General features: G+C 42.2%; 1 protein-coding gene across 1 annotated transcript; it reads right to left on the minus strand.

Moving 5' to 3' along the window:
- Nucleotides 1-6,610: 6,610 nt before the first annotated feature.
- LOC110519930 (uncharacterized) lies at nucleotides 6,611-12,326 on the minus strand. The gene is made up of 3 exons (XM_021596804.3): nucleotides 7,143-12,326; nucleotides 6,885-6,975; nucleotides 6,611-6,779 (listed from the first exon to the last, which is right to left on the minus strand). The coding sequence occupies exons 1-3, from the start codon at nucleotides 9,372-9,374 to the stop codon at nucleotides 6,676-6,678; spliced, it is 2,427 nt and encodes an 808-aa protein (XP_021452479.2). The 5' UTR covers nucleotides 9,375-12,326; the 3' UTR covers nucleotides 6,611-6,675.
- Nucleotides 12,327-12,371: the final 45 nt, after the last annotated feature.

Here is a 12,371-nt window from a genome sequence, read left to right on the forward strand (position 1 = left end):
GATAGCCTGACTGCCATTAGGTACCGAGATGAGATCCTCAGACCCCTTGTGAGACCATATGCTGGTGCGGTTGGCCCTGGGTTGCTCCTAATACAAGACAATCCTAGACCTCATGTGGCTGGAGTGTGTCAGCAGTTCCTGCAAGAGGAAGGCATTGATGCTATGGACTGGCCCAGACCTGAATCCAATTGAGCACATCTGGGACATCATGTCTCGCTCCATCCACCAACGCCACATTACACCACAGACTGTCCCCAGGAGTTGGCGGATGCTTTAGTCCAGGTCTGGGAGGAGATCCCTCAGGAGACCATCCGCCACCTCATCAGGAGCATGCCCAGGCGTTGTAGGGAGGTCATACAGGCACGTGGAGACCACACACATTACTGAGCCTCATTTTGACTTGTTTTAAGGACATTACATCAAAGTTGGATCAGCCTGTAGTGTGGTTTTCCACTTTAATTTTGAGTGTGACTCCAAATCCAGACCTCCATGGGTTGATAAATTTGATTTCCATTGATCATTTTTGTGTGATTTTGTTGTCAGCACATTCAACTATGTAAAGAAAAAAGTATTTAATAAGAATATTTCATTCAGATCCAGGATGTGTTATTTTAGTGTTCCCTTTATTTTTTGGAGCAGTGCATGTACTGACATTTGTTGTTTCTCTAAAATCTGCAATCTTGACACAAGGCGCTGCACGATTTACAACTGTGCCGTTGGCGGGATGTCGATCCCTAACCTATACAGCAGACGCGGAAGGTGTCTGTAATGCGTCTTTCTTTTTACCAATGAGTTAAGTTGGGGCGGAAGGTAGCGTTGGGCCAGTCACCAAGAGGAAAATACTTTAAGTGTTGCAACCCCTGGAGTTGGATCCCACTCTGTGTATGGGTTTTTGTTTCGATGGCGCTTCAGTCATGTCAGGGAACAGAGGAGGGGTACATGTCCTACTAAAGCAAACATTTAAGCAAGCGGTATATGTGCATTGTTACTCCCACCGTCTGAATTTAGTTCTGTGCACCACGGCAAAAGTATCGGGGCATGACAGTACTTTGTTTGACACAGTAAACCAGCTACACACATTTGAGTGGATCTCACAGACATGCTCGATTCATAGAAGTACAAAAAGAGTTGCATCCCGATAGACCATGTATCGAGCTAGAAAGATCCAAGGATGAACGGTAGAGTTCAAAATCAGGGTCTGTGAGTAAAGTGCTGTTACTGCTAGATGTCATTTTAAAGGTTTGTGGACAAAGAGGACAATAGGCATGTGGACAAACCAAATTAGAAGCCGATGCCCTTACAACAAATCCAGAACAATACGTTTTTATTCCTATTACTCACGTTTAAGTAAATTGTTTGACACTAGTGATTTTGCTACGAAGGGATTACAAAGCTCTACGTTATCTGTGACGGACTGTATTGGCTTAATTGAAATCCTCAAAAGCAGCTTTTCAACGTTCAGAGAAAACTCAGGGGGAGACTTTGAAAAAGTTCTCAAGCTTACTGAAGAGATGATGATTAAGCATGATATTTTTCTGGGCGTTTCTTCACTCTGCCAACATGTCAGGCTAGTCATCATGTTCAAGAAGTATTCACCTGCAGGTTATGGCTGCGATGTACATTCTGATATGAGTCTCCAGTGCTTGTCAGTACCCTTCATTTGATGCATAAAGTGCTTTATCAAGTTTGTACTGAGAATGAGATCATCATGCTGACCTGGGACTATGAGCACAGGAACTAAACAACTAATTCCATACACGTTAAGGTCAACTTCATACATGCATTTTGGTTGTGCCGTTTTCCCCCTACATCAACAAGAATGACTGGCTCTGATAGTGGCTTCTTCTCTAGACTAATACTTTCCGCAAGCATTCTTTGTTCTGCTGCTTCGCTTAAAGTACAGGCCATGGAGCCGGTGTCAAGCATCCCTTTCAATTTGAACTGGTTATTTACAGTGACTGGGGCATCAAACAAATGGCATTACTCTTTGTATATTCTTCGCTATGACCCAAACCCCTTCTGGTGCTGCACTTCATGCGTTCACATATCGTCATTCTAAATCTTCGTCACACTCGAGGGTTTGTTTCTCTTGACCCACAAAACTGACCATCCTACCGATCCTCGACTTCGGCGATGTCATTTACAAAATAGCCTCCAACACTCTACTCAACAAATTGGATGCAGTCTACCACAGTGCCATCTGTTTTGTCACCAAAGCCCCATATAATACCCACCACTGCGACCTGTACGCTCTCGTTGGCTGGCCCTCGCTTCATAGTCGTCGCAAAACCCACTGGCTCCAGGTCATCTACAAGTCTCTGCTAGGTAAAGCCCCGCCTTATCTCAGCTCACTGGTCACCATAGCAGCACCCACCATGCGCTCCAGCAGGTATATCTCACTGGTCACCCTAAAAGTCAATTCTTCCTTTGGCCGCCTCTCCTTCCAGTTCTCTGCTGCCAATGATTGGAACGAACTGCAACAATCACTGAAGCCTCATATCTCACTCTCTAACTTTAAGCATCAACTGTCAGAGCAGCTAACAGATCGTTGCACCTGTACATAGCCAATCTGTAAATAGCCCACCCAACTACCTCATCCCCATATTGTTATTTCTTTTTATGGTCCTTTGCACCCCAGTATCTCTACTTGCACATTCATCTTCTGCACATTCTACCATTCCAGTTTTTAATTGCTATATTGTAATTACTTCGCCACCATGGCCTATTTATTGCATTACCTCTCTTATCCTACCTCATTTGCACATGCTGTATATAGATTTTTCTACTGTATTATTGATTGTGTTTGTTTATTCCATGTGTAACTCTGTGTTGTTGTATGTGCCAAACTGCTTTGCTTTATCTTGGCCAGGTCGCAGTTGCAAATGAGAACTTGTTCCCAACTAGCCTACCTGGTTAAGTAAAGGTGAAATAGATAAATAAAATATACACCCTCCAAATGCGGGCCTGCTAGTTTATCGGCTCCGCTGCATGGGTTGCTTGTGTGGGCTCCTCACTATATCTAGACCCAGACTTCAGACAATTGTTCTACCAGTGACCTGACTCAAAGCATGACAAACACAGACCCTCCCTGCTAGTGTGCAAGCATAGTGGTTTGTATCGTTACACACCTTGCAATATTTCCTGTAAGAGTACCCTTGGTTAGGTGGGTGCTGCAGTCTTACTGTTGTCTGCGTGTTCTGCGTTAGCACACGATCAAGTAAGCTTATCAAGGTTTGCATGCAGTTTCCCTCAGTTTGATTAGAGGGTGTGACCTCACAAGTACCTCACTCTGGCTAGAAGACACTGGACAAGATGGCACTTCATCTTCAAGTACAGGCATCTGGACATGTGTGGTCATGTCTCACAGCAGCAGGGCACATTGACCTGGTCAGCATTTGAGCTATAATTTCAGACTGATACTCCTCTAGAAGTTCTTGTATCTCAGCTGCTGTCCACCTATCAGCTGTTTTGAACTTTAAAACCGCAGAAAGAAGGATCTGGGCAGTGTTTCACAAACATCATCCTTACCTCTCGGCTGGAGTCCTCGATGCTCCAACCCTGCCTCCTCAAACACTCATCGGCCACATCTACTGCCTTGTTCAGACGGATCCAGTACTCCATGACGTTTTCTCCTAATACTGGCAAAGTGTTCGGTAAGAGGCATGGATGATGGATGAGTATGTCAACTCACTGAAATGCTGTTTCAGTATATCTATTATCACTTTAGGGTTCTCGTGAGGTGTCAGAGATGTATTGCTGCAGAATGTTATCTTTACGATGTCTCTAGCTCTCCCCATAAGCTTGGACATGATCTCCTGTGACTGTTCTATGACCGGCACACCATGTATTTGTATTTTACCATTATACCCGAGGTATACTAATGAAGCAACACCATTTTTTAAATGAACGACAGCTAACTAGGCACATTAAACATGAAATACAAAATCGTCACATTTCACAACATACGCGCATGGAATGGGTACAAATACAAGGCAAACGTTAATGCTGCCATCTGGACTCCCATACAAGTATATTTGCCTTATAAAAGACAAAAGACAGTGCAGAATACCTGTAAGAAAATCATCAGAAAACTCAAGCTGCCTGCACCTTGAAGAGACCCACTCCCGCAACAAAGCTAACGGGTTAGCCATGCAAAGTTCCACTCAAACATTATTCCCATTCACCTAAATATATATTACTATAAACAGTAATGCAACACTAAATCAGTGACAATTTAACTTTTGCTTGTCTTTTCTTGTGCATTTGTGAACATGTGTATTCAAAAGACCGGAGCATACATAACATATAGCTCCCCTCATCAGGCTCTGAGCAAACTGAGTAAAATCATGGCTCCCGTTGATGACATCACCACATTAACATAAATTAGATTAAATAAATACAATAAAAATTAACTCTTGAAAGTAGGGTAATACTTCTCAAAATAACTTTTAAATAATACATTGAAATAAATTAGGGATTTTCGGTGAAATACATAAAGTATATTTTACACCTGTTACACGTCGTGTCTGCAGGCTTTATCCGCACATTGCACACGATAACACGTTATGTAGTTTAGTCACACAACCAACATATTTTGTTAATTTAAAATCCGGCAGTCGTGGACTTGGTTGTGAGTGTTCCAACAGGAGAAACACTGTAGACTCCTATACAAGACTCCTGTATTTGTGTCAATTGTTGGGTTCATTGCAATTACTCAAATGCAACACAGAAGATAGACTCTGTGTGTGTGTGTGTGTGTAAATATAATGAAACAACGAGGGGCCATGCAATCAGAGCTTTCTCACCTTGCCAGGGTTGCCAGGAAGCTTTTGTGCATCCCAGCAACCAGCGTGCCATCAGAGAGTGTTCAGTGCCAGCGGGCACATTGTCTCCCCTTGCAGGTCACTGCTTAAACCAGACAAAGTATATATGCTGACATTTTTACATTTCAATCTCAAGTGAACAAATATGCATACATACAGGATGTTAGGCCAGAAGCACCTAATTTCTTTATGAAGGAAAGAACAGACAGACAATCAGTGCTGTTAATTTCATTTGTTTACATATTTTGTGTTGTTATTTTAATGTCAACACCTACACATTGGATTTGTTTACATATGGTTGTATTGTTCTTACATGCACATTGGATGTGTTGACATATGGTTGTATTGCTCTTACATGCACATTGCTTTGCTTGTGTTGCTTTTATATGCACATTTGATTTGCTTTACTTAAGGTTGTGTTCATTCAAACCTGCACTAGGGATACTTTTACCTCTCATGGCCACATGGTGCCATCTTTAATGTTAATGTTATTATTTTCATGTTTATGCACAATGCAAAAAGTGCAATATTGCTGCTAATTTTATTTGTTGTTTGTTAGTTTTGGTCACTATAATCATGATATGAAATTTTCATACCGTTTCATCTCTACTTGTGACATGACATAAAACAAATTTGACTGGCAGCAATATGCCACCGCACCATAATAACTCTACTAAGAAAATAAAAAAGAGCTCTACTAACTTCTAACAGACCTTACCCCCATCCCCCAAATAAAAAATTATAATTTTTGCTGTCACACTAATTGTTCTTTGTTTTATAGCATTTCAAAATATACAGTGCCTTCCAAAAGTATTCATACCCCTTGACTTATTTCACATTTTGTTGTGTTACAACCTGAATTCTAGTTTGTTTTCTACACACAATACCCCATAATGACAAAGTGAAAACATGTTTAAACATTTTTTTTGCAAATATTATGAAAATGAAGTACAGAAATATCTCATTTGCATATTTGTAGAAGCACCTTTGGCAGCGATTACAGCTGTGAGTCTTTCTGGGTAAGTCTCTTAAGAGTTTTCCACACCTGGATTGTGCAACATTTCTTCATAATTTTTTCATTTTTTTTCTCCAAGCTCTGTCAAATTGGTTGTTGATCATTGCTAGATAACCATTTCAAGGTTTTGCCATAGATCTTCAAGCAGATTTAAGTATAAACTGTAACTATGCCACTCATGAACATTCAGTGTCTTCTTGGCAAGCAACTCCGGTGTAGATTTGATTGTGCATTTTAGGTTATTGTTCTAGTGAGAATACTTTCTGAAGGCACTGTATATTTGTTTATGGAATGTTTCTGGCACTGTGCTCATAATAGGCTATACTGTTGTTCAAACCAACAAATAATCTTTGCTTCATATACTTAGCTAGCTGTGGAAGGTCGGCAGCCGAAATGACTATACATATTGTAATGCAACAGCAGGAGCAGTTCTCGAACCCTCGACCTTCTAGTCTGAGGTCCGGCGCACTATCGACTGTGCCGCAAAAGCATGCTCATGCATTTAAACCCAGGGTCGTTACAATATAATGAAATGTGTGAATAATTTCTGAAGTCACTGTAGGTTTTTAAATGGAATGTTTCTGGCACCGTGTTCATAATATGCTATGCTGTTGTTCAGGCGTCATTCAAACCAGCAAATAATGTTTGTGTCATATACTTAGCTAGCTATGGAAGGTCGGCAGCCGAAATGACTATACATATAATGGAAATTCTATGACTTACTGAAACCATGGTGAATCACCTGTTACTGAATCACAATAATAGGTCAAAGTAGGCTTGCTTTGATTTATTTACATTCCTCCACCTTAGGTTTGAATGTTTGGTTACACTCAAACATTACTCGAACCAGTGGATGTCTTCAGTGCACATAAGCTTAGAGAGGAGCCATCCAAAACACCCTCTTCTGTGTCCATGGCTTTCAGAAAACATCTCCACTGAAACTGAGAATATAATTAGACAGTCAATACTTTCTACAACAATTTACCAGAATATAATTCCTTAAGAAGTAGAGATAAACTTGTTGAAAGCAAATAGATGGTTCAAACCTGATGAGACCTCAGAAGATGACTCCCTCTGCATTTCCTTCAACCGAATTATCCTTTCTGATGGTGTGATATGAATTCCTCTGTGAGAGTGCTGTATTGACATACAAACCCATGGTTAAATCCTTCAGCTGTGAAATAATGTCTACTAAACTGCATAAAATAAAGTGTATGAGATTTTAAGTCAAATAAACATGAAGTCATCAGTGAAATGTATATTTTAAATGAAATTTATATTTACTGCATAAGCACCTACTGTACCTTTTTTATTTTCACACTCAGGACTGTGTGCCTTCTTCTGCCAGTGTATGTTTGACCTGGCATCTGTGGTAGGCCCTTGGTTGCAAACACAGTGGAAAAGCAAGCCATAGGTGACAAGCCCTTGGATGCAGAAATGGTGGAATGGCCCTTTGGTACAGTGATGTTTGACTGACGCATGGGCCATTCTTCATAATTTACTTTGCTGCTCACTACATATGGTGGCGTTTGACCTGGCATCTGTGGTAGGCCCTTGGTTGCAGAAACAGTGGAAAGGCAAGCCCTAGGTGACAAGCCATTGGTTGCAGAAATGGTGGAATGGCCCTTTGGTACAGTGATGTTTGACTGACAAGTGGGCCAATCTTCATAATTTACTTTGCTGCTCACTACACATGGTTGTGTTTGACTCTCAGGTTGATGGTGGGAACCTGAGTCTACTTCAGGGGAGCTGCCATTGGTCTGATTTGAGATCAACAGCAGGGTCTCTTGCACAAGATGAGCAACAATAAAGTAGCTGAGAGCCTCATCTTGGGCATCCAGGGCAGAGCTTAAATTGTAGCCCATGAGGTTAATCTGATATTGCAGGCACTCCAGAACACGGCCGCAGATTAACTCAATGGCCTGTGGATGGCGGCAGACGTCACAGATAGTCTCATCAGCACATACTGCTACCCCTGGAGACTCAGACAGCTTATTTATAGCACTATGAAAAAGATCCTGAGCATAAAGTTGGGGCTTTTCATCCATGGGCACGTTAGGACAAATCTCCTGCAGCAGTCTGGAGATGATCTCCCACACAGCCTTGCAGTTCACTATGCACTCACTGGCAGATTGAGCAGCAGCAAGCTCAGGTGTGAGTTGTCTGTTACTGTGGCTTGTAACAGGGCAGTCATCTTTGTGGCGGGTTTGGTCTGGGAGATATGTGGAGTCTGACTCCTCTTCTGAGAAGAGCTTGTACACTTGCTTTGCCACTACGTCAGCCAGTGCTGTGACTACACACTTCCTTTTGAGCTTGAGAGCGTCTTGCAAAGCCTCAGCTGAGCCAGTTTCCTTTACCATCTTCTTATACACTAATCTGGCAGTTTTCTCCAGATCTGTAGTGGAGGGTTTGCACAATTTTTTCTGGTGCTCACCTACTGGAATCGTCAGCATGGCTGTGTTAGTGAAGAGCTCCACCATGACTGCATCCATGAGATCTCCGGTCATGTCAGTGGAGCATCGGCTCTGTGGCCCATTCCAGGTGCTGTCTGGTGACCGACAGTATGATATGAAGTCTAGGATTCTGAGGACAAGATCTTCAGAGATGTCTGAGGCTGCACAGGACTCCCAGGAAGCATTTGTGTCTGTTCTGGGTCCGGGTGAGATTGGATTATCAGTGTGATCGACACTAGTGTGATAGACAGCCCCAATCTTGCTGGTTACTTTGGACACCTCCAGAGAGATTGAGCTGGCAATCTCTTTCACCATGTGTCCCGATGATACAGCCTTCCACAAGCTTTCTTGGGAACCAGTGCAGGAAAGCAATTCTTTGTGAACACTCTTGGCCACCTGATGTTTATAACTAGATGGGAGGACCAGAGACTCGTCGGTATGTAAACCAAACAGGTCACTTGGGGTGTTATTTAACTCATCAACCACATTATCAATGAGGTCCAAAGCTGTTTCACTCAGGCCAGGAATGGGGGTGTCTAGTTGAGTACCTGTCTCATTATAATAGATTTCGCCTATTAAGCAGGTCACAATATCTTCAATTGTTTCAACTTGCTGAGCGTGTTGATTCTCAATCAAATAAAATAGACTGACGTCATCTGGTGTCATCTGATGGACCCTCACACTCTGCCGGGCTGACTTTGTCCTGGGCTGGTTCTCAAGTACATTAAACCATCCTGCCTTGTTGCTACACTCAGGTGTTTGTGGTGCAGTTGTTAAGGTTGGCTCCTTATTGGCTGGTGATTCCAGGGGCTTCAATGCACTTTTAATTTGCTCCTTGGCTCTCTGGGCCCATACAGGTGTCTCATGGTGTTTGGCCTGTGACTGGCTGGGTTTTCCCTCATTCTGGGTGGCTTTGATGTGAGGCTCCTGTTCAGTGTGCACGGCGGTCTTGACTGGTGACATCTTCCCAAAAGACCTTCTCACACTGCTGGCAGCCTTACTGTGCCAGGGAAGTTCAGGTTTCACGCATTTAGACCACATGATCCTTTTCACATCTGAAAAACACAGGGGTAAGTGAAACATAATCTGTGGTGTTGAAGTCCTACAACATGGTGACCAAATGGCCAGTCAGTCATTTTTGTCAATTGAGTATCTCTGTGACTGGCCAAAGAATGACCACCAAGCCAATAATCTTCTTTAACATGACTAGTGTACAGATCATGACAATATTGCGGATGCGATAGCTTCTATTTCTATTTTGTTTGAAAAAGGTCTTCAGTGGATACGTTTCTCTTACCCTCAGGAAAAAATTATCCAGTTATTGATAACCATCACTCTCTGTTATAATAATGCCACACTGACAAACCACTTCTATGATGTAATAGTGATGTAACAGTCACTATCTTTATGGTACAAGTGCACATGATGTAATAATGCATCTGAATTGATCCAGAATCTCTTTGGTCACTTTCAAATAAACTACCAGTTTCATTTTTTAAGTATATTTTTGATTAACCAAATAGTGTATAGGAAATAACATTGTAGCCTTAATTGAATAAAAATGTAATTACTACTGATCAATGCACACATTGTTTTTTTTGTGATCATTTACTGCTCAATGCTCAATGCTTTGATGTTTTTCAGGTAACTTCCATTCCACAAAAGCAGCCTATTTTAACACCTACATAACATGAATCATAAAAGCATAGACTACAAATTATTAACATGGACAGGCGCTAATAGATATTTTATTCTCATACTTAAATATCTAATTTCTATTGAGGGAATTCATTCTGTACTTATTAGTAAAGGTTAATGTGAGTAAATACGCTCAAGTCTGTGAACCCACTCTCCGAGGGATATGCAAAAAGCAAATTTCCAATTCACACATGCGTATTGATACACACTTGTACATGTGTGAAATAGGAAAAATAGCAGCACCCATCAACCCTCTCCATAAAGGATACATTTGCTCTACAAAAACTGAAGCTGTGGTAGGCCTATGTAATAATATAATTTGGTTGGTCAGAAAAGTGCCTCGCCAAGAGAGGCCCTAACTTTTTAACTTTTAAATAAGATGATAGTTGTGGACTTACCTGTGTTGCTTGTTGAGGCCTGGGGAGAGTTATCCCACAGCAAATCATAGACTCGGTCACAACATCACAGAGTGAAGGTGATGAATCATTGAGCTCTTTGTGTTCATCTTCAGCTCCTCCCCTGATGCCTGAAGTCCAGACTGATCATCAGCTCAGCGTCACCACTCTAGGAAGGCTGCATTTCGCTCAAAGCACTCCCTACTCTGACTGACATGAGAGGATGTCCGGTAGCTTGCACTGATCCATCACCTTCACAAACTTCTCCACTGTGGATTTGAGTAAGTACATGGAGGATATTGGCAGCTTTGCATGTAGTTTCGCTGACAGGTATCTGTAGTACGACTGCAATCAGTGTCAAGGGCCAAGGTCAGTTTGTTCTCAGGGGCACTGCATTGTTTGAGGTATTGTCTTAGTCTTGACTTCAGACAAAGGATGTTGAGCTTCCTGGTTACACTCCTTTGTGTGTCCATGTGCAATAGGGAACAACGCCTCTACTGTAACTCTCGGTACAATGATGTCTATGCTATTTACATAAGGCTGTATCACCTGGTTATTTTACATACATGTAAGGCTGTATCACCAGGTTTTCAAATCTTTGATATGAGATGCAGGCTGGAAGTTCCCTTTCCATCTTGAGGTTTGTGGATCGCTCACCATATGTCTCCTTCAGAAGAGACGTAGCTGACTTTGACAGCGAGTCACGGAATTTGGCCAGCTCTGTGCTAGTCACGCAGGGAATTAGAGAGCAGGTGATCTGTTTTATTTATAAACTTTTATTTATTTAGGGTAGCCCAATTGAGACCAGGGTCTCATTCCCAATTGTGACGTGATGTTTACTAGGTGTCTTTACATTGTCTTTATGGAGGTGAGTCTCACTTGTGTGTTTGAATGTCTAAGAAATAGAGGAGGAAACATGGCCAATTGCCTTTGGCCCATACTGACTAATGTCTGACCCTGGACTGTGTCTGTAAGATTTCTTCAACAAAATCCTGAGCTTCACATGGAAAACCAAACTCTATTTGTTCCCCTGAATTACTCAAACTCCTGTCTGATTATCTTTTTTTTTTAGCTTTCCAACAATATTTTGAAGTATTTCCTCTGACACCAATTCAATTTGAGACCCTGAATCTGTCGGAAGAGATTCTGGGTTTTTGGAAGACAATGCTCAGACAAGGTTCTTGATCTCCATCTGACTTGAGCAAGCAGCTGTTTTACCACCAGAGGTCTCCATGAGCTTATTCAGGACCACAGATATGATATCGGCAGCCAAAGAAGAGAGCACTCTCCAACTCCTTACAGCACACACGGAAACTTTTCGGCTGTAGTGGTTGTATGGAAGTTCAGCGATGGGGTGTCTTCACTAGAGCTGCCAAATCTTGCCACAACCTTGTCGAGGACAGCCCTGACTGGCTTAATTGAGATCCTTTTCATCTTTAGTTAGAAGTTCTCTGATATTCCTCGGCTCCTATTAGAAGCATCTGTCTCAGAGGAATCCCTCCTCACATGATCATCCAGCTTCTCCAATGCAGTTTCAACAATCTCTAGAACAAGGATGCCATCCACCTGCTCTTTGCTGTCCACCCCTGTCTGGATATCGCTCTGATCTATCTTGACAGGATGCATTTTGATCTTCTGGAATATACTGTGAGCTACCTTGACTGCATGATGGCATATTTGGAAGCCTGACAACAGAAGATCGCTACCAATGTCTGTGTGGTGTCACTTGTCTGATTTTCATGGGCTCATTCTTCAGTTCACTTACACCTTCGTCCTCAGTATTTTACTCAATGTTCTGCAAGATAACACTGATGATTTCATCAGCACAAGGTTCAATCTCACTGAGTGTCAGTTCTTCTTTCAATGCTAGGGGTGTAGGAGAGGTCATATTGGAGGAATGTCCGCCCAGAATATTGCAATCAGAGCTGGAGTCCTCCTCTGCCCTCGGTGGTGGGCCTGGCCACCTGACACACAACAAAGTGCAGGA

This window comes from Oncorhynchus mykiss, chromosome 3, assembly GCF_057628025.1.
Source record: "Oncorhynchus mykiss isolate SJ-2025 chromosome 3, ASM5762802v1, whole genome shotgun sequence".
In the NCBI taxonomy this organism is placed as follows: Eukaryota; Metazoa; Chordata; class Actinopteri; order Salmoniformes; family Salmonidae; genus Oncorhynchus; species Oncorhynchus mykiss.